A 23172-nucleotide genomic window follows, 5' to 3' on the forward strand; every position below is an offset into this window, starting at 1 on the left:
ACACAAGGGGAGTGTAGAGGGTGGGAGGAGACAAAGGACTATGCTTCACAAGGGAGTATAGAGGGTGGGAGGAGACAAAGGACTATGCTACACAAGGGAGTGTAGAGGGTGGGAGGAGACAAAGGACTATGCTACACAAGGGAGTATAGAGGGTGGGAGGAGACAAAGGACTATGCTACACAAGGGAGTGTAGAGGGTGGGAGGAGACAAAGGACTATGCTACACAAGGGAGTATAGAGGGTGGGAGGAGACAAAGGACTATGCTACACAAGGGAGTGTAGAGGGTGGGAGGAGACAAAGGACTATGCTACACAAGGGAGTATAGAGGGTGGGAGGAGACAAAGGACTATGCTACACAAGGGAGTGTAGAGGGTGGGAGGAGACAAAGGACTATGCTACACAAGGGAGTATAGAGGGTGGGAGGAGACAAAGGACTATGCTACACAAGGGAGTGTAGAGGGTGGGAGGAGACAAAGGACTATGCTTCATAACATTCAAACCCTGCAGCTTTTACCATGCTGTTCTTTCTTCAGTCGTGGGTTTCTACTCCCAGGTTTGTCTATCAGTGGGCAACTATACTTAGTTTTCAAGACTGTGCTGGGTATTCCATTCCCACTGAACGCTGACATGGATCATAATTTATAGGATCTTTAACATGCACACTTGATATTCTGCATACATAAACACACGGAGTTGAGACACAAATAGGTCGGCACACGCATACTGATTCGGGAGATCAGAAACGAAAAAACTTTCCACCCTTTTACCGACCAGGTGAAGTGACTAAGATCAAATCTTGGACTCTAGCCTAACTCTAAGACAGAAAAAAAACTGACCCTCTAACCATTTGGCCAATATCCCCATCTTACAACACTGTGGACATCTGGCAGCCTGCAGGAAATACCTCACCTGACACAGAAAACGCCTGTCCGGGGCCTGTCGAGTGTAGGGACGTGGGAAGATGTAGAAGTTGAAAGGTCTGGCCTCATAGCTGTAAACAAGCAGCATAAATGTCTGATGCTTATTAAGGTACATTCTTTAAATTTACTATCATATTCAGAGGAAAAAACAACGACAACTATGAGCCACATATTTCTCACTTCGGGGTACTTGTCTCACTATACTGATTATCACAATGTCAGTATGAAATGACAGTATGCCATCTAAATTGTTAAAAGGTCTGCGACAGAGAAGTCCCAGCACTTTGAGATTACTGTTTATCACACACACACACACACACGCACACACACACACACACACACACTAGAAGGTGACTGCTTTCATTTGATTTTGACAGCCATTACTTTGCACTTTCGTTAATGTTTCACAACAATCTGTGTACTAATTTGACAAATATCACGCCAACAATTAATCAGTCTTTCGAAACAGGACCAAAGAAAAAGATGTGAAGTTTCCAACCAGCACAGCTCTCACCTCTGGGTGTCCTCTTTCAACCTGAAGGTGCACAGGCCAAACTGGATCAGAAGGAAGTCCAAAGAGCTCTGCCGTTTACAAAAATCAAATAAAAACAATTTTTTAAAATCTGTGTTTGTGTTTGTGTGTGTGTGTGTGTGTGTGTATTTGTTTTATCTGTACTCAGTGTATGTGTGGAAAGCAGAAAATACACTGTCTGCCAATAATAAACCCATCAAGAAAAAAAAAAAAGGGTGGGGGGTGGGGGAGGGAGGGTGGTTGGGGGGGGGGGGGGGGAGGAGGAGGGGGAGAGACAGAATAATGCAAGATTCATTAATAATTCCCAGCATTAACACTTTATCTGTAAAGTTCTTTTATTTCATGGATAAAACAGAAAACAGGTTTTCTTTGCATTCTGCTTTTGATAAGCTGTATTAGAAATAAGGAGCCTGGTTTTATCAATTCAAAAATTTTCTTTCTTTTTCTTCATCAATTTATACAAGAACAAAAAAACAAACAAAAAAAAGGACAAATAAAAACAACAACAACAAACAAATAAAAAAACCACATAACAAAGTATCTCGCAGTGAAAGCAACTATTCCTATTCAAGGCACAGATATGTGACTGTTACCTTGTGCTCATTCACAAAAAACAAGCCCAAACAGACAAAAATCTCTTTCTACATGACTATATTCACAGACATGAACAGGGGAACAGACATTTCAATACAGAAAATTGGCGATGTCTCAATCCCCCGAGCCACCCCCCCCCCCCCCACCTCCCACCCCACCCCACCCCTTGCAGTCTCACCTCTCGCAGCTTCATGTACCTCTCCTCAGGGGTGTCGAAAGGATTGGTATGGCCATAGCCTTGCTTGTCCAACCCTAAAGCAAATAAACAAATATATAAATGAAATTAAAAAAATCATGGACTTTGTCAACATCAACAATCTTCCAAAGAAGAAAAGATATATATCAGCAACAGTGCTGGCACGTTATGGTTGTGACAAAAGTTCAAGAACGGAGCAAAGCATTATTATATCTGTATCACTTATCAGGCATTCAAGTCATCATTCTAATAAACAGATGCAATGTTCATGTCTCCTGGATGCCCTTGTATTGCCGCCTTTTCTTCTTTTTTTTTTTTTTTTTTTTTCTTTTTTTTTTTTTTCTTCTTTTTTTAAAGAAAAGACAGCATTACAAGGGCATCCATCCAGGAGTAATGACCTGGGTGCAGCCCGGCCCCCTTTGAGTGTATGGAGTTAAGCCAACTTAAGGGCCGAAACACTAGGCTGAGGGGGACTTCTTCTCTGAAGACCATGTACTGTCCAGCTCTCCCTAGAGTTTCTCATCACTGCAATGTTCATATTCACAAAAAGGATCATGGTTTTGAATTAAAAGCTCTAAAATAAACTGCTAGAGTACACAAAAAGAGTGGCAAGAAGTAATAAATACATTTCGGTAAAATGAACTTACCTGTAAATTCTCCATCAATAGCCAGAAAACTTGCCTGGCTGATGGCTTCTGCTATTTCATCAAGCTTCTCAGTGAAATCTGCACAAGAGGTCAATTCTAATTTCAAATCAAAATCTATGACTGGTTTTGTCTATAATTTTTTTTTTTTTTTTTTAAGTAATAAGTTTATTTCTACTGTGCCTTTCATTAAAATACAAGAATGTTCAAGCCATCAAGGCATGTCACATGAGTAAAATGCAACAAAAAGAAATATCTTATCCCAAATAATATAATTACAAGACAAATGTCAATAATAACTCTCCTATCACTCTTATTCCCATGCATACAATTCCCAGTCCATCACATGGTAAACACCCGTATCATCCACGTAATCATAATAACATACACCCATGCAGGCAATCAGACGAATGCAAGCATTCACACACACACACACACACACACACACACACACACTGTAAATATGCATGCAGAAAAAATGAATCTAAATATTGTTGAAACAGACACAAGAATGAAAAACCACAAACACAACTTAACATTATGTTAGATACATACAAATACACTGTCAACTTCCCAGATAAAACAGAATCTGGACAAAAGAACGATGGTCTATAGCAAATAGCACACCCTGTCATTTCAATCAATAGCAGCAAATAATAATAAAGATGGGAACAGCAGGGGGACTCCGTTGTTAGCAGGAGATCAACCACAGAAAAAATGATGACAGTGTGTCAAGTCAAATCATTTCATATGTGGCTGGACTGGAAGCCAGTGAGAGGACACTGAAAGGTAAACGCCATGGAAGATGGAACACACACACACACACACACACACACACACACACACACACAAGTTCGCACATGACACAGTACAACAATTCATGCAGTAATACTAATAGTCACTGGCTGGAGACAGTTCAAGACAATCCTTTGAGTCAGGAATTGCACATGGTCTACAAATACAGAACTGACGTTGTGTTGCCTGATGGAAATTATGTGATCTACCTCCTAACTGACTGCATTAATACTACATCATACATGTTGGTAAATATAATCCAGTTATGCTGATCTGGAGGAGACAGAGTTGGAAGAGGATTTTGGTGTTCAGACAAAAACACATCCTTTGAACAACATGTTTATACTTTTATAGGGGTTAAAAAAATGCAAATCAATTTGTAGGCATGGTCAGTCATTTTATCCAGTTAAAACATGCAGCAGTAATGAGTAATGATTCCATTATTCATTAGTTACACCAATCCTGGAATATAGTAATGTGTTATGGCCCCCATACCTTAAGAAACATCCATTTATACAAGATTCACAAAGTAAATAATAACTAAATATATAATAAGAATGAAAAAAATGACTTTTCAAATAGACATGATTGAGACATATAAAACTACAAGTGGACATTATGACCAAAGCAGTACACAGAATTGTTTCATACTAAATCAGTAAATTACTGTATGCACACACTAGGGGATATCAACAAAAGCTACTGGTAACCAATTTGGAAACAAGTACCATAAGCTGATCAACACCATCAAACAGCTGTACACAAAAGCCTGTTGTGCAATGATCGTTCAAGAAACTGTCAGCGACTGGATCCACACATCAACTGGGATCCATCAAGGCTGTCTTCTTTCTCCTACACTTTCCAGCATCTTCCTGGAATGTATAATGACTGATGCCCTGGAAGAACGTTCTAGCACTATCAACACTGGAGCATGCACAATTACAAATCTCCGATTCGCTGATGATACTGATGGGCTGGAATGCAGTGAGAAAGAACTAGTGAAACTGGTGAACTGCTTGGATGAAACATCAATCAAGCACAGAATGGAGATCAGTGCCCAGAAGACAAAACTTATAAAACAAACCAGCAAAGACCCAATCAAGATCAAGAGCCATAAACACTAAAACAGTGAAGCAGCTGAAGTAACTTTGTGCCATCATCAGTGAAGAAGGGTCTAAGGCCAACATGCTGGCAGGAGCTGCACAGACTGCAACAACAAATGCAAGACTGGAGCCCATATAGAGAGACAAGAACACGTCTCAAAGCAGAACTGAAACTACTTCATGCGCTGGTTCTATCCATTTACATGTGTGATTCCTGGGCTCATACAGCACAGCTTCAGAGAAGGATCCAAGCAGTGGAAATGAGATGCTTCAGGAGACTCCTTGGCATCTCCTACAATGACCACAGATCAAATGAGGAAATAAGAAAAACTATCAAACAGCATGTTGGTCTCGGTGTGAAGACCAGGTATAAAGACCAGGAACATGGTGCTCCACCTTGACAAATGCTGCACCCTGCTATGACAAGATGCAGAAAAACATGGGAGTATGAATACAAACTGCATGGCCACATACTGAAAACAGTGGACTCCATCAAATACCTTGGGGTGACAGTCAGGAAAGATTAAGCTGAAGAAGCACACTGAGAACATCTGATTTGATTTGATATGGTTTGATTTGATTTGATACGAGCACTTATACAGTGCCTATACTTGGTTGGAGATGAAGCTCTACACACTATACAAACTAGGGGTCATCTGCACAACAGACTGCCTACCTGGATAGAGCTGAATGACGGCTGCCATTGGGCACTCATCATTCGTTTCTTGTGTCATTCAATCAGATTTCAGGCATGCACAAATACACACTCAGTCAGACATGTAGCATTTTACATGTATGACCGTTTTGTTTATTTACTCTGCCAAGTAGGCAGCTATACTCTGTTTTCAGGGGTGTGTATGCTGGGTATGTTATTGTTTTCATTACCCATTGAACACTGACATGGATTACAGGATCATTAACGTGTATATTTGATCTTCTGCTTGCAGATACACACGAAGGGGGTTCAGGCCTTAGCAGGTCTGCACATATGTTAATCTTGGAGATCGGAAAAAATCTCTACACTTTACCCACCAGGCACTGTTACCAAGATTCAAACCCAGGACTCTCAGATTGAAAGTCCAACACAGTAACCACTCCGCTATTGTGTCCATCTGTTTCAAGGTCAAGAAAACCTTAAACTCCTTGATAAGGAACTTGGAAATCAGCTCTGGCATTCAAGGGAACTGGCATTCAAGTGATCTGTCAGTCCAGTACTTGAATTCTCATCATCAATCTGGGATCCATACCAAAACAAAACATCATGCAGCAAGAACTGTAATTGGGTGCCATAGGAACACATCAAGTGTCTCCGCCATGACTGATCAGCTCAAATGGCTCACTCTCCAACAGTGACAGCAAACAGCAAAACTGACCATGCTGTATGAACTGCAGCACGACAAAATGTGACAATGACCAGCCACCCAAAACCAGCTGTCCCAGATCTACTGTTGGACACAATGCAGACAAACAGGTTTCTTCCAAAAACAATTCGGGACTGGAATGCATTACCTCAGACAATTATAGAGGCACTGGCACTACTGGCACTTATATGTCAAGGGTGTCACAGTGGCTACCAGATGATAACAACTGACTTTTTAGTTGCTTGAATCATCCAAGCTGTCAAGTAATCTTCTGAATTCTTAATGTTGGGATCATGGATCAAAGTAAGGGTAAATGACACGTGGGAGGTGGACGATGGCCATGAACTGTGGCGGTCGGGGTCTACTCCCGAGAAGCGCCTCGCTAACTGGAGTGATCTAACCTACATACCGCAAAAAAAATATCTTAAAGGGATACGATTAGTGCTTCTTCCTGCATACCCCACAACTAGTGACAGAATAATCAATGAATGAGTGTGGGCACTCCGTGGAAGGAAGGGGGCAGGATGTTCGAGCAGACAGCAGTCTCACTTGGCTAATTAGTCTTGGGACAAGATTATTAAAATAGATTTTAAAGACAAAAGAAATTTTTCACTGTAATTTAATCTGTTAAAACGACGACCAGAAGATTATTAATGAAATAAAAGGACTATGTTTTGACAGATCAAGGGTGAACAAAGAACTGAAACCAAAAGTAGTCAAGTCTAAAAATGTCTGTTGAGACTGCGGAAATGAAACCGGACAAGTGGCTGCGCTATTCCCATATCGTCATCCAGACATTGTCTATGGTCTTGTAATGTTTTACACAATCCTTCTTAAACTCGTCACCGGTCTGAAATACTGCTTGGTCGATCGATCTAATTTTCATTTTCCGTTATTTAATATTAAGTTCACACTTACTACTCTTTACGATCTCCATACTTGCCGCTTGAGACCGCTACAAACATGACAAAATACCGGAACTCGGTCAAATTTTTCTGCTAAAACTGTGTAATTGATTAAAACATAATAGATTACTTTTATTTGCTATTGTTCTTGTGGATGGATGGTGACAGAACAAACTTATGCGTTCTGAGAATGAAACAAATAATTATTTTTATTGTTGTAAGCGAGAACAAACTATTGGCAAGTGGGTTTGTCGCACATGACGCGAAGACACAGTATTTCTTCATGAATTACTAGGTTTCTCCACAACGAACTGCTCATAGTTTATCATCATAGTCACAAGTCTTATCTACATATCCGCATGGTAATTCACGTAAATTGTTGTCTGTGAAATGTGCTTTGTTTTGTTCCAAATGTTTTTTCTTCTAAGCAACCCTGCAACAACACAAAGTTCTACAAGATGGAAGATTGTTTAGTTTCGATTTCTGAAACTTCCGTGTATGCAGAATGATATAATGCTTTTTGTGTGTGCAGAATGATAAAATGCTTTTTTTGAAAATACAAAATCATTCAACAAAAATAGACTACGTTGGGGAGTTCAGAGTGGCATGAGGCAGTGTCCAACTATCAGATTAAAAAGTTAACATTGTTATAAAGTCCCGACATGCAGGTGTTAAGGGAAGTGATCGAGCTGACACATGCTGGCAGGTCAACATCCACGGCCGGTCTTCATCTTTGAAAATCTTAAATGCTAAGAAAGGTAAATGAAAGAGTACCTCAAAAACCAGGGAAAAGGCCATCATACCATTGAGCGCCTCACAGAAAGAAAAAGAGAGAGAGGGATTAACCGTAAGTCTTTCATGAAAGGAAGAGCATGACCCTTTGAAAATCAAACGAATATCGGTACCATTTTCTAACATGTGTTTTTCCAGCATCCGGTAAAGGTATTGGCCACTGTTTGGGTCATACATGATAGTTGTGCCCATGGTAGTTCCAGACTTACATATATATTTCTCTATACATATAAATCATATATATAATACAAATTTAATTGCATTTGCTATGTTCACAGAATACAAGCAGAATGGAGGTGCATCAGCAAAATGACTCTGAAGAGGAGTTTGTCTGTCCGGTGTGTCTCTTGCTGCTGTTGGACCCCACCACCTTGAACTGTGGTCACACCGTGTGTCGGGGGTGTCTGGCTGGCTGGTACCTCTCCAGCCAACCCAGGAGGCAGGAGTGTCCGACCTGCCGCCAGAAGTGGCTGGGATCTCCACAGATCAACACAATGCTGAGGTTCGGCTCTGGACTGTTTGAAAAGCTGTTTAAATGTTGTGGATATGTGTGTGTGTGTGTGTGTTACAATAGTATATATAATAACTCTCTCTCTCTCTCTCTCTCTCTCTCTCTCTCTCTCTCTCTCTCTCTCTCCCCCTCTCTATCTCTCGCACACACACCCCCTCCTGTTATTGCGATGTCAGTATGTGTATTTTTATTAGACTTACTGTTTTATATTCACATTAGTATAGTATTTGTTAACATACACAATGTATGCTTATGTGTGTGGTGTAAGTGTGCATGTGCAAGAGAGGGAGAGAGTGTGTGTGTGTGTGCTGTTTTTTGTTTTTTTATGTTGATTATTAATACCATGCTTGTGCCTCTGTGTGTGTGTGTGTGTGTGTGTGTCTGTGTTATCTTTACCATGCTTATGCCTTTATGTAGTACAGTATTCACATTCTATGACTTAAGCAGCATTGTGTAGTGCATGCAATGACATATACAATGTAGTTTGTGTCGTGTAGACCCTGTTTCAGGGTGGTGACTGGATGAAAAAAAGCATGCTAGTGGTTATCTATTATCCTCAATAATAAAGAATTTGTCTTGTCTTGTCTCTCTCCGCGAAGTTGGTACGCTCATTTCCAGTGTAAGAAACAAAAAGTCTATTGGACCTGATGGAATTAGTGCCTCTCTATTGAAACTCACACTCCCTTACATCGTTGCTGCATTCATTAACAACATGTGCATCGAGCAGGATGTCATTCCCCAGGCTCTTAAGACAGCAAAAGTTGTCCCATTACTGAAGTCATAAGACATGTCGGATGTGAACAACTTTAGACCCATTTCACTTCTGTCAGTTTTATCAAAACCACTTGAAAGGCATGTTCACAAACATCTCATGCAGTATCTTGAAACTCTTCCATCCTTTGCAGTCGGGTTTCCTACATCGTCATTCATGTCAAACAGCGTTAGTCCATTTGTGTGATTCATGATTGTCTGGCATCAACCGCAGTGCAATCATAGGTGCTGTTTTTCTTGAGTTAAAGAAAGCTTTTTGTCTTGTTGACCACAAGATTGATTTATTTATTTATGTAAGCGTATCTATTATTTATTCACCTTTTTTTTTTTTCTCAAGGCCTGACTAAGCGCGTTGGGTTGCACTGCTGGTCAGGCATCTGCTTGGCAGATGTGGTGTAGCGTATATGGATTTGTCCGAACGCAGTGACGCCTCCTTGAGCTACTGAAACTGAAACTTGTTGACCACAACATATTACTTAAAAAACTCACATTGTATCTCAGAGACCTCACCACACTGTCCTTTTTTAAATCATTTCTTCCAGGTAGAACACAACATGTGTTGACCAGTGGTAACACTTCTTCCACTGAAGCAATTCAAAGTGGAGTTCCTCAAGGATCTGTTCTTGGATCACTTCTGTTTTGCATATTCATAGTATAGTACATATGTACATATAATATATATACTAATATAGATAGGTAGATAGATGTATATATCATTGTTTGTAGATACGATGATATGATAATTTATTATTTCTTTATTTATTTTCTGGACTGTTATTGAGTGAAGAAAACCAAAATCTGCTGTGTGTTTCTTTGTTTTCAGGAATGTTGTGGAGCGGTTGCACGGAGAGAGAAGTGCTGAGCGCCGCAGGGAGATGGAGGCAAACGAGGCCTTCAACTACAAAGGTAACCTGGAAAAATTTGAGATGGAAATGAAGCAACAAAGGACATCAAGACTGCAGCATCGGGAAAGGATGTTTTTCTGTTCTGGTATGACAGTGGCCATAACGGCAGTTTTGGTAAGTCATTCCCTCTTCTGCTGTCCTTTTTTCCTGTCTTGAAACTGTCTCTGCATTGACACACACACACACACACACACACACACACACACACACACACACACACACACAGATAGACACATAGACAGACACGCAGACAGAGGGCTGTTTTTGTCTTTCTGTTTTCTTTTTTAATACTTGTTTCATTATAATTTATATAAAATAAAAAAATTTCAAAAAAGAAGTTTTATTGTTTGATGGTTTTCAGTAACAACTGTGGCTATTTGATAATTGTTGTAGTAGGGTCAGTTGGGTGGTTTTTTTGTTATTTTTTTGCTCCACAATTTATTGTGTGATGGTTTTCAAGTACAGCTGGGGCTTTTTGTTAATTTTTCCATTACTTAAAATGTTAAGCTTATTGTTTCTTTGGTTTTCAGTCACAACTTTGATGGAGTCTCCCGTCAGACCGACAGATGAGTAGGCAGGCAGGCTTATCTGTCGATGTGTGTCCTCATATGGGAGAAGATGCTGATTCTGGATGCGCAGCACTTCCCACAGGTGTTGCAAGGGAAAACGTCTCCACAAGTTGAGCCCTGCTTCCTTCGCTCATACTTCTCCTTAATGGCCAGTGTTCTCTTGTTTTCAAACGTCTTTATGCCACTTGAGCACAGCACTCTCCAGTGAGAGCGGTCAAGGGCATCAGTTTCCCAGGAAGTGATGTCTATGTCACAGGCTTTGAGGTTTGTCTTTAAGGTGTCCTTGAAGCGCTTGCAGGGTCTTCCAAGTTCACGGTGGCCTTCCTTCAGCTGGCCATGCAAAAGTATCTTCGGGATCCTGCTGTCTGTCATGTGGACAACATGTCCTGTCCAGCATAGCTGGCACTGGATCAGCAGGCTTTCGATGCTGGGCAGGCCGCTCCTCTCAAGGACCTGGAGGTTGGAGACCCTGTCTTGCCACTTTATGACAAGGATCTTTCGTAGGCATCTCTGGTGAAACTGCTCAAGTTGTTGAATGTGACAGCGATACATCATCCATGTTTCACAGCAGTACAACAAGGTGGTCAGCGCAACAGCTCTGTAGGTTTTGATTTTGGTGCTGAGCCTGATGCCTTTGTTGTTCCACAGCCTGTTGTTGAGTCTGCCAAAGGCGGAGCTAGCCTTGGCGATGTGCAGCGTCACTTCTGCATCAAGGGCTCCATTGCTGCATAGGGTGCTGCCCATGTAGCAAAACTTGTCGACTGACTTGATCTCTGTGTCATCCATCTTGATTGCAGGTGGGGGGGAGGCACTGGCGTTCTGTGAGCTAGCTGGTTGGTACATGGACTCGGTCTTGCTGAGGCTGATGGAGAGTCCAAAGCGCCTGCAGGAGGTTGAGAACCTGTCCATAATGAACTGCATGTCCTCATGGGTGTGTGCAGCAAGCGCACAGTCATCAGCGAAGAGGAACTCTCTCAACAGTGCGTCAAACACCCTGGACCTGGCATAGAGTCGCCACAAGTTGAAAAGTTTGCCATCTGTGCGAAACTGGATGTAGATGCCCCGGTCAGTCTTGGAAGGCATCAATCACCATGGCAGAGAAGAGAATGGAGAACAGTGTGGGTGCCAGGACGCAGCCCTGCTTCACTCCATTTACCATAGGGAACGGATCTGACATGTCAGTATTTTCCTGTACTCTTGCTTGCATGCCATCGTGGAATGATGCAATCAGCTGGATTAGGTTCTCTGGGCAGCCGAACTTTAGGAGGATCTGTTCCCATGCCTGAGCGGAAGCTGCACTGTGCTTCAGGAATGACTGTGTTGGAGACATGGTTAGCCAGTCTGCTCAGTATGATGTGGGCGAAGATCTTGCCGGCGATGCAGAGAAGAGTGATTCCATGGTGGTTATCGCAGGATGTTTTGTCTCCCTTCCATTTGTAAATGTGGACAATAGAAGCATCCTTGAAATCCTGGGGGACCTCCCCTCTCTCCCAGATAGACCGGAACAGGGCGGTCAGCTTGTCTGTCAGCACCTCGCCACCATATTTGTAGATGTCAGCCTGGATTCCATCCGCTCCTGGTGCTTTTCCTGACGTTGTCAGCTTCAGGGCCTTCCGGGTCTCGGCCTTGGTGGGAGGGGCAGCTAGCGAGTCATTGACTGGTAGCTGTGGGAGGGCTGCAATTGCCTCGTCAGACACGGACGAGTCCCTGTTGAGGAGGGTGTTGAAGTGCTCTGCCCAGCGGGCAAGGATGTCTTTCTTGTCTGTCAGGAGGGTGGTCTGGTCCAAGGCTCAGACAGGGGTTGATCCTGTGACTCACGGCCCATACACAGCTCGGAGACCATCATAAAAGGTCTTCGTGTCGTGAGCATCAGCAGCGGACTGAAGCTCTTTGGACTTTCTCTCCCACCAGGTGTTCTTCATCTCACGCAGCCTCTTCTGTACGAGTTGCTTGGTTTACAAGAACTGGTTCTCCTTCCTCTGGCAGTCTTTATCGGAAATGTGATCCTGATGCCATATATATGCAGTGTGTTCAGGAACTCGTCCTCATCAAACCAGTCTTTGTGGCTCCTCAGTACAAAGCCGAGTGTCAGCTGCTGCTGTGTACACAGCATCTCTAAAGGTGCTCCATACCTCTTCTACATCAGTCGATGCAGGAATTTCTTGGAGAACTACTTGGATTTGCTGCTGCAGCACATCCTAGGTGATAGGGAGGCGGTGGATGTTCAACTTCCTGGGGGTTTCTGCCTGACTGGTTATAGCTTGCGTGCAAGTCTGATGTTCATCTTGCTGCATACCAGGCGATGGTCCGACCAACAGACTGCTCCTCTCATGCAGCGTGTAATGGAAACATCACCTCTGTCCCTCTGCCGGACAATCACATAGTCCAGCATGTTCCATTGCTTGGAGCGGGGGTGCATCCATGTGTTCTTGTACTTGTCTGCTTGTTGGAAGAGGGTGTTGGTGATGGTCAGTCCATGCTACATGCAGAGCGAGAGGCAAAAGCAGTCCGTTGGAGTTGCACTTGCCAGTGCCGTGCTGTCCTAGGACTTTTGGCCATGAGGAGAAGTCCACGCCGACGCGGGCATTGAAATCCCCAAGGATGATCAGCCTGTCCTTTCTGTCTACCGCTGAAATGGTGCGGCTGAGCTCCTCATAGAAAGATTCTTTGATGTCATCAGGGTTGGTCATTGTCGAGGCATAGCAGCTGATGACTGTGGAGAAGCGATCCTTGGACAGTTTCAGACACAGGGTCATCAGCCTGTCATTTATCCCACATGGAAGGCTGTCAAGCTTTTGTTGGTGTTATTCTTGTTCTTGGTTGTATACATGTATGTATTTGTATAATGAAAATGTTAAAGTGTTCATTAAGGGGAAAAAAGAAGAACATGACAAAAAAAGAAAAAAAAATACTGATAAGAACACAAGGTTTATGTTGCCAACAGGTGGTATACCTTTTCATGAATGGGAGCAGCAGTAGCAGCGAGATCAAGACAAGAGCAGACATGCCAGTTGCCACATGGAAATCTCTGGATGTGGCTGACTGGCTGGTCTCCTTGGGCTGGGCTCGCCACTACAGCGAGTTTGCTGAGCAGTACGATGTGGGTGAGTAGTCTTCTTTGTCTTCATCATTCCTGGACTGTGACTCCTACATTCACTCGTATACACGAGTGGGCTTTTACGTGTATGACACCCACCATGTAGGCAGCCATACTCCGTTTTGGGGGCATGCTGGGTATGTTCTTGTTACCGTAAACCACCAAACGCTGACATGGATTATGGGATCTTTAACGGGTGTATTTGATCTTCTGCATACGTGTGCTCATGAAGTGGGTTCAGGCACTAACAGGTCTGCACATCTGTTGACCTGGGAGATCAGATAAATCTGCACATTTTACCCACCAGACTGGGATTCAACCCCGGGATCCACAGATTGAAAGTCCAGCGCTTTAACCACCCGACTGTTGCAGCTGTCATGTGGATGATTGATCTCTGGACAGCTTGTCTTTCTGCACTTCACTTCAGTTTTCAGCTGTTGTTTTTTTCCTGTCAGTTGCAAGGACTGGTGGATGTCGGGGAGTAGACGCCTGAACTTCACATGGACCCGACATGCCAGTCAGGGTTTGAGAGCACACCAAATGCTGAAAGAGAATGTTTGTATAATTATAGAACGTGAAACTAGAATTGACATAAACTGAATAAACCAGGTAAACAAATAAGTGAATTCAAATGGAGTAAATACTTGATTTGCCAACTTCTGTGTTTCTTTCTGGGCTGCTAGATGTTAGCAATCCCTTGGATTTATATTTTTGCACAATGCTTGTGAATGTCAGGTTGCCTTGTTTGGTTTTCCTCCATGATCAGATAACAGTGATAAGACACTGATTCTGCCAGCCCTCAGTTTCAGTTTCAGTTTAACGTAAGTGTCAGAGTGTGCAGACTGATCCATGATTGATTGTTAGCCTTGGCCTTGAAATAAGAAGAAAGGAGCAGATGCCATTCCTTCCCATCAACCTGACGCATTTGTCACGTCTTTAAAGGCTGCACTAGGTGTGTGTAAAACATGCTGGAAATTTAAACTCCTTTTCCATATCAAACAGAAGTCAAGTCACAATAATGATCTCTTTGAGAAACATATGGTTGTGTACATGCAACAGCATGCTTTATCATCTCCTATGAAAGACGAGACACTCAGTTTGATATTTCCAGTCACACTTGAGAAAGGGCCCAGAGTGAGAATCAAACCCAGACCCCGACAGACAGTATAATGGCAGATGAGCATCTTGACCACTCGGCCACCTGCCTCCTGTGTGTGTGATGAACTGTTTTGTGCTGATTGTCATTGTTGGCAGATGGGAGGGTGCTGTGTGTGATGAACTGTTTTGTGCTGATTGTCATTGTTGGCAGATGGGAGGGTGCTGTGTGTGATGAACTGTTTTGTGCTGATTGTCATTGTTGGCAGATGGGAGGGTGCGTGTGTGATGAACTGTTTTGTGCTGATTGTCATTGTTGGCAGATGGGAGGGTGCTGTGTGTGATGAACTGTTTTGTGCTGATTGTCATTGTTGACAGATGGGGGGTGTTGTGTGTGATGAACTGTTTTGTGCTGATTGTCATTGTTGGCAGATGGGAGGTGCTGTGTGTGATGAATGCTTTGTGCTGATTGTCATTGTTGGCAGATGGGAGGGTGCTGTGTGTAATGAACTGTTTTGTGCTGATTGTCATTGTTGGCAGATGGGAGGGTGCTGTGTGTGATGAACTGTTTTGTGCTGATTGTCATTGTTGGCAGATGGGAGGGTGCTGTGTGTAATGAACTGTTTTGTGCTGATTGTCATTGTTGGCAGATGGGAGGGTGCTGTGTGTGATGAACTGTTTTGTGCTGATTGTCATTGTTGGCAGATGGGAGGGTGCTGTGTGTGATGAACTGTTTTGTGCTGATTGTCATTGTTGGCAGATGGGAGGGTACTGCTGCGGATGGAAGCACTGAAGCTGATGGAACTGTTGAACATCACAGAAGGGGGCCATCGCAGCGCCTTTGAACTGGCGGTCAGCTCTCTGAGGGAGTCAGGGCTCAGGATGCCCCAAACCATGTGGGAGTACAGGGTATGTTAGAGTGTTACAAAGCTCTTTCTCTGTGCGGCATAAGACTTGAAATGATTAGAAGTGGCATACTTCGTGTCTCACAGTTGCCGTAGCAGGATGTTGTGATGAATACAGCAATGTACTTTGTGTCATAGTTGTGAGATACTGGGCTGTGCACTGTAATCACAGGTTTTTAGAAACAAGGCACTGCATTACTGTTGTTATAAGCAATAAACTTTACATTGCATTTGTTAGGATTAGCATGCTGAACATACTATGTATCTTGCTCTCTACAATCGGCTTCGGATCCACTCTGTTTACGCATACCCAGATTTGAACTCTCCACTGTTGGACGCTGTTCTTTCTCTGTCTCTGGACCTTGCATTTGGAATGAACTCCATCTTTCGCTTTGTCAGGTCTCCGCACTCAGCTCTTTCAAGTCTGGCCTTAAAACCCACCTCTTCACAAGATAGTCTCCCTCCCCTGCCTCTTCCTTGTCTTCAGTTTCTTCAGTTTTAGAGTTATGCATGCATGTGAATGACTGGTGTGAGAGCGCTTTGACTTGTCTCTGCACAAGATTCAGCACTATATACATACTATCATTATTATTATTATTATTATTATCGTTCATTATTATTACTACGTGCAGGCGCTGTACCCGGGTCGCTGCCTGTACCTGTCCCAGGGGCTGAAGGACATCCCCCGCCTGACTGCGGTGTACCTGTGGCTGTTTCACTACGAGGACATCTTCCTGCCCTTCCTGCACACCACCGTGCCCCGCCACTGGGACGAGGAGCTGCAGTTCGCTTCCACGGTCAGTCACCCCAACCTCCCCGACCTACCTTAACTGACTTATTGACTTACTGATTTATCTGCTGACTGACTGACTGACTTACCTACTTACTTATCTACTTACTTAACTTACTTACTGCCACTGGGACGAGGAGCTGCAGTTCGCTTCCACAGTGAGTGACAAAGTCACCCCAACCCCCGGACCTACTTTGACTTGCTTAGTACTGCCCACTATATTTACCTATTGACTCACTGACTTACCTACTGACTTACCTGCTGACTGACTCACTTACTTACCAACATACTTACCTGCTTACTTCCCGTAAAGTTCAGTCTATAAGCCGCGACTTTTTCTCCCAGCTTCAACCTCTGCGGCTTATACAATAATGTGGTTTATTTGAGGATTTAACATGTCGAGTGGGAAACCTGGATGACAAGTGGTGAAAAGCTCTTCACCAAAACTGGCTGTTTATGACGAGCAAGCTTTGCTGAAGTCTGTCATTGGATCCTGACAGCGTGGAGAAAAGTAAAGCAGTCCACTATCATCAATAGATTTCGTAAGGCTGGACTGTGTGCTGCAGCAGACGACAGTGCAAGTGACAAACCAGCAGTGACTTCCACCTTACGTTCATGTTCATCAAGTGAAAGCCAGGCTGAAGTCAGTGACAAGATGGCGGAGGAAGCTGTGCTGGTTCTCTTCAACTCAGACACTGAAGACAAAGATTTCAGTGAGCAGGATATTGTTGAATAAATGTGACGATCCCTAAATTATGGTTTGTTTTTTTGGTCGTGTTTATTTTATTTTATTTTTTTGTGGCACTAGCAGTATTTTCGCTTGCTTTTGTTTGTGTTGTTTCCACTTGTGTTTATTTCATAACCTACAATATTGACAGTTTTTCCTTAGTGTTGCTATGTGTTCTGGAGCAGAAGTTGGGAGTATTTATATTTATGTGTGTCACTGTGCTGCTGCTGTTGCTGTTGCTACTCCTTCTTTTTCTCCTCCTTCTCCTACCTTCTTCTCCGCTTTTTTTCTGTATTTAATCTTCTTCTGCTGCTGCTGCTTCTTTCTTTCTTTCTTTCTTTCTTCTTCTTCTTCTTCTTCTTCTTCTTCTTCTTCTGTGTGCGCGTGTGTGTGTGTGTGTGATAAAATTTTAACTGAGATACTTTCTTAATTTACACAGCTTCATATAATTCTACTTTTAAAAAAATATGTCACAGCGATTTTCACAACAGACAATAAACTTGAGTCATGGCCCAATTAAGAATAATAATAAGAATAATAGTAATAATATGAAAGGACATTTGGTACGCCCAGTCTTGTGATACAAAAGCCCTGGGTGTTTACAATGAAAAATGCAAAGACGCATGCAAACTAAAATCACACAAATACACCGTCACGCACAAATCATCCTGCTCCAACACAAACCCACAAACCACACCCACTCCATACAAGATGTAGACACACACACATCACAAACCACACCCACTCCATACATGATGTAGACACACACACATCACAAACCCACAAACCACACCCACTCCATACACGATGTAGACACACACACATCACAAACCACACCCACTCCATACATGATGTAGACACACACACATCACAAACCCACAAACCACACCCACTCCATACACGATGTAGACACACACACATCACAAACCCACAAACCACACCCACTCCATACACGATGTAGACACACACACATCACAGACCCACAAACCACACCCACTCCATACAAGATGTAGACACACACACATCACAAACCACACCCACTCCATACAAGATGTAGACACACACACATCACAGACCCACAAACCACACCCACTCCATACAAGATGTAGACACACACACATCACAAACCACACCCACTCCATACACGATGTAGACACACACATCACAGACCCACAAACCACACCCACTCCATACAAGATGTAGACACACACACATCACAAACCACACCCACTCCATACACGATGTAGACACACACACATCACAGACCCACAAACCACACCCACTCCATACAAGATGTAGACACACACACATCACAAACCACACCCACTCCATACAAGATGTAGACACACATACATCACAAACCACACCCACTCCATACACGATGTAGACACACACACATCACAAACCCACAAACCACACCCACTCCATACACGATGTAGACACACACACATCACAAAGCCAGAAACCACACCCACTCCATACAAGATGTAGACACACACACATCACAAACCACACCCACTCCATACACGATGTAGACACACACACATCACAAACCCACAAACCACACCCACTCCATACACGATGTAGACACACACACATCACAAAGCCAGAAACCACACCCACTCCATACAAGATGTAGACACACACACATCACAAACCACACCCACTCCATACACGATGTAGACACACACACATCACAAACCCACAAACCACACCCACTCCATACACGATGTAGACACACACACATCACAAACCCACAAACCACACCCACTCCATACACGATGTAGACACACACACATCACAAACCCACAAACCACACCCACTCCATACACGATGTAGACACACACACATCACAAAGCCACAAACCACACCCACTCCAAACACGATGTAGACACACACATGCAAGCACATCCTGGCCTTTCAAGGCATGTGAACATGTGTAAAAATGATAGAATTAAAATAAAACAAATTAACTTGACATTTCTAAATTTTGACTCACTTGTGTAAACAAAGTGTTTTAACCCGGTGTTCGGTTGTCTGTGTGTGTGTGTGTGTGTGTGTGTGTGTCCGTGGTAAACTTTAACATTGACATTTTCTCTGCAGATACTTTGTCAGTTGACACCAAATTAGGCATAAAAATAGGAAAATTCAGTTCTTTCCAGTCATCTTGTTTAAAACAATATTGCACCTCTGGGATGGGCACAAAAAAATAAAAAATGAAGCCTAATTATATGCAAACTGCATTTACTGTTATATTTTTTGTATTCTCTAAACTTGGCACTTTGATCTGATATTCTGACCCAACAACAAGAGCAGTCATTATTATCATTTTTTGTTCAATCGGGAACTTCTTTTGCTAAGCATGGAAGTTTTACTTATTTTGCAAACGTTTTGGTGCAGGAAGTAAAAAAAGGGAAATCACTCAGTAATTAATGCTAGGGGACTTAATTTGCTTTAAACGGTTCTTTCTCATCTTAAACATTACATTTTGAAATTATACTCTATACATAAAAAGCTTGGATTTTTTTAAGTGTATCACAAGTGAGTCTTGAAGGCCTTGCCTTTCTTGTTAATTCTTTGAATGTTTTTTTTTTTTTTTTTTTTCCGGCAGCTGCCGAGCCCGTCGTTGAAGCAGAACGTGATGTTCCTGGCTATGATGCTGGTGTTTCCCTACGGCATGATGGGCCTGTTCGCCTGGTCCCTGCGTGCAGCCCACACCCTGACCCACCTGGTGGTCATGTACAACTGTCTCCTCCACACCGTCCTTGAGCTCAACTTCGTCTCCTCCTGCATCGTCAACGGGCGCTGGAGGTGGGGGTTTGGTGGGGTGAGGGGGGAAACACGTCAACGGGCGCTGGAGGTGGGGGTTTGGTGGGGTGAGGGGGGAAACACGTCAATGGGTGCTGGAGGTGGGGGTTTGGTGGGGTGAGGGGGGAAACACGTCAATGGGTGCTGGAGGTGGGGGTTTGGTGGGGTGAGGGGGGAAACACGTCAATGGGCGCTGGAGGTGGGGGTTTGGGGGGGTGAGGGGGGAAACACGTCAACGGGCGCTGGAGGTGGGGGTTTTGAGGGGTGAGGGGGGAAACACGTCAATGGGCGCTGGAGGTGGGGGTTTTGAGGGGTGAGGGGGGAAACACGTCAATGGGCGCTGGAGGTGGGGGTTTGAGGGGTGAGGGGGGAAACACGTCAACGGGCGCTGGAGGTGGGGGTTTGAGGGGTGAGGGGGGAAACACGTCAACAGGCGCTGGAGGTGGGGGTTTGGAGGGGTGAGGGGGGAAACACGTCAACAGGCGCTGGAGGTGGGGGTTTGAGGGGTGAGGGGGGAAACACGTCAATGGGCGCTGGAGGTGGGGGTTTGAGGGGTGAGGGGGGAAACACGTCAATGGGCGCTGGAGGTGGGGGTTTGAGGGGTGAGGGGGGAAAGACGTCAATGGGCGCTGGAGGTGGGGGTTTGAGGGGTGAGGGGGGAAACACGTCAATGGGCGCTGGAGGTGGGGGTTTGAGGGGTGAGGGGGGAAAGACGTCAAGGGGCGCTGGAGGTGGGGGTTTGAGGGGTGAGGGGGGAAACACGTCAACTGGAGGTGGGGGTTTGAGGGGTGAGGGGGGAACACGTCAAGGGGCGCTGGAGGTGGGGGTTTGAGGGGTGAGGGGGGAAACACGTCAATGGGCGCTGGAGGTGGGGGTTTGAGGGGTGAGGGGGGAAACACGTCAATGGGCGCTGGAGGTGGGGGTTTGAGGGGTGAGGGGGGAAACACGTCAAGGGGCGCTGGAGGTGGGGGTTTGAGGGGTGAGGGGGGAAACACGTCAAGGGGCGCTGGAGGTGGGGGTTTTGAGGGGTGAGGGGGGAAACACGGCTGTGGGTGAAGGTTGGGGTGTGGGGGGGGGGGGGGAGGTGCGAAGGTTGGGGTGGGGGAGAGCGGACAAAGGTTGGGGTGAGGGTGTGGGTGAAGATAGGGGTGGGGGATTGGAGGGGGTGTGGCAGAATCTGGGCAAGGAAGGGTGTGGGTGAAGGTTGGGGTGGGGGGTGGGGGAGAAGGTTGGGGTGGGGGAGAAGATGGGGGTGAAGGTTGGGGGAGAAGGTTAGTGTTGGGAGGAGTAGGGGTGTGGGAAAATCTGGAAGCAGGGAATGTGTGGGTGAAGTTTGCGGTGGGGGTGGGGGTAGGGTAGGGGTGGAGGGGAGATGGGTGGGGGGTGTCGGGGGTCAGGGTTGGAGGAAAATCTGGAGAAGGGAAGGTGTGGGTGAAGTTTGGGGAGGGGGAGGGGGGGAGGTTATGGGGAGCAGGGTTGTGGGAGAGTCTTGGGAAGGAAGGTGGGGGTGGGGGGGTGGGGGAAAATGGGGGGAGCAGGGTTGTGGGAGAGTCTTGGGAAGGAAGGTGGGGGTGGGGGAGTTTGGGGGTGGGGGGGGAATGGGGGGAGCAGGGTTGTGGGAGAGTGTGGAGGAAGAGGGTTCTGGATGATTGGATTGGGGGATGGGGGCATGTGTTGGTTGTGTGGGGGGTGTAGGAATGACTTGATATGATGGTGGTGGTCGTGTATGTGTGTAGTGTGTGTGTGTGTGTGTGTGTGTGTGTGTGTGTGTTCATACTTGGTGCTGAGTCCATGTATGTGTGTTTGTGCTTGGTGATGTGAGCCTATATGTGTGTTCATAATTGGCATTGTGAATCCATGTGTGTGTGTGCTTGGTGTTGTGAATCCATGAGTGTATTTTTGCTTGGTGTTGTGAATCCATGAGTGTGTGATTGGTGTTGTGGACCTGTGTGTTTGTGTTTACACTTGGTGTTGTGAGTCAGTGTGTGTGTGTGTGTGTGTGTGTATCTGTGTGTGTGTGTGCATGTTTGACATTGTGACCCTGACTGAGCAATGAGTCAGCCCCACTGTCCCCCCCACCCCACCCCCCATGTGTGTGTTTGCAGGCAGTGGAGGCAGGCCCTGGGCTACCAGGTCTCCAGGGTGGTGATGCTGGGGGTCTTCTTCTGTGCCTGGCCCATCCTGCCCTCTTTCATCTGCTCTGGCTTGCTGTACTACAACCTGTACTACACACCCATGATGCTCACCAGGGAGATCTACAACATCTGCTTCAGACCTAGGCAGTAACACCATTATGCTTGGACTGGGACGGAATGCTTGGTCGCAAGTTACAGAAGTTGGAGACTTTTTTTTTATTTAACCCCCAAAAATGTTTTTTAACCCTGCTGATGCAGATGATTCAGATGCAGATGATTTATTCATTAAGGACATAGCCCCATAGAAATGAGAGGTGATAACAAGATATTGACCCTGCTGAGCTGTGGTGAAAAGAGATGAGCAAGTACCTGCAAAGGACAAACTCCTTGTTGTGTATTAAGTGGTGTCATTGGTATGGAAACACAGCACAGGGATGCAGGGAGCAGGAGTGCTTGAGGACAACTCAAGATGGGGGGCAGTTTCATGAGTGCTTGAGGACAACTCAAGATGGGGCAGTTTCATGAGTGCTTGAGGACAACTCGAGATGGGGGGCAGTTTCTTGAGTGCTTGAGGACAACTCAAGATGGGGGGGGGGGGGGGGGGGCAGTTTCATGAGTGCTTGAGGACAACTCAAGATGGGGGGGGGGGGGGGGCAGTTTCATATGTGCTTGAGGACAACTCAAGATGGGGGGCAGTTTCTTGATTGCTTGAGGACAACTCAAGAGGGGGGGGGGGGTGGCAGTTTCTTGAGTGCTTGAGGACAACTCAAGAGGGGGGGTCAGTTTCATGAGTGCTTGAGGACAACTCGAGATGGGGAGCAGTTTCATGAGTGCTTGAGGACAACTCAAGATGGGGGGCAGTTTCTTGAGTGCTTGAGGACAACTCGAGATGGGGAGCAGTTTCTTGAGTGCTTGAGGACAACTCAAGATGGGGGGGGGGGGGCAGTTTCATGAGTGCTTGAGGACAACTCGAGATGGGGAGCAGTTTCTTGAGTGCTTGAGGACAACTCAAGGGGG

At 45.0% G+C, this 23172-nt stretch overlaps 2 protein-coding genes across 3 annotated transcripts in view; one reads left to right on the top strand and one right to left on the bottom strand.

Annotated features, from left to right (window-relative positions):
* The window catches only part of LOC143290325 (poly(A)-specific ribonuclease PARN-like), a 52684-nt gene extending 45552 nt beyond the window's left edge, over positions 1–7132 (bottom strand). Inside the window, exons 1-5 of the mRNA XM_076599681.1 lie at positions 7064–7132; positions 2890–2967; positions 2225–2298; positions 1435–1502; positions 910–991 (exon numbers count right to left, since the gene is read on the bottom strand). Coding sequence (XP_076455796.1) covers positions 910–991; positions 1435–1502; positions 2225–2298; positions 2890–2967; positions 7064–7082 — 321 coding nt within the window. The 5' untranslated portion in view covers positions 7083–7132. The remainder of the gene's footprint in view (positions 1–909; positions 992–1434; positions 1503–2224; positions 2299–2889; positions 2968–7063) is intronic.
* A 59-nt stretch (positions 7133–7191) lies between these two features.
* LOC143290336 (bifunctional apoptosis regulator-like) lies at positions 7192–22712 on the top strand. Of its 2 annotated transcripts, none has more exons than XM_076599697.1 (8): positions 7192–7412; positions 8121–8344; positions 9948–10143; positions 13543–13702; positions 15551–15699; positions 16328–16492; positions 19824–20023; positions 22126–22712. In XM_076599697.1, the coding sequence occupies exons 1-8, from the start codon at positions 7410–7412 to the stop codon at positions 22304–22306; spliced, it is 1278 nt and encodes a 425-aa protein (XP_076455812.1). In that variant the 5' UTR covers positions 7192–7409; the 3' UTR covers positions 22307–22712. The 2 variants fall into 2 exon arrangements, with proteins under 2 accessions (XP_076455812.1, XP_076455806.1); XM_076599691.1 differs by lacking the exon at positions 7192–7412 and adding an exon at positions 7740–7808.
* Positions 22713–23172: the final 460 nt, after the last annotated feature.

This window comes from Babylonia areolata, chromosome 1, assembly GCF_041734735.1.
Source record: "Babylonia areolata isolate BAREFJ2019XMU chromosome 1, ASM4173473v1, whole genome shotgun sequence".
In the NCBI taxonomy this organism is placed as follows: Eukaryota; Metazoa; Mollusca; class Gastropoda; order Neogastropoda; family Buccinidae; genus Babylonia; species Babylonia areolata.

Excerpts from the sequence above, each read along its gene's own strand:
- LOC143290336 (XM_076599691.1), top strand. Across the intron at positions 13,703-15,550 it reads TGCTGAGCAGTACGATGTGG|ATGGGAGGGTACTGCTGCGG; the intron begins GTGAGTAGTCTT and ends CATTGTTGGCAG. Across the intron at positions 16,493-19,823 it reads AGCTGCAGTTCGCTTCCACG|CTGCCGAGCCCGTCGTTGAA; the intron begins GTCAGTCACCCC and ends TTTTTCCGGCAG.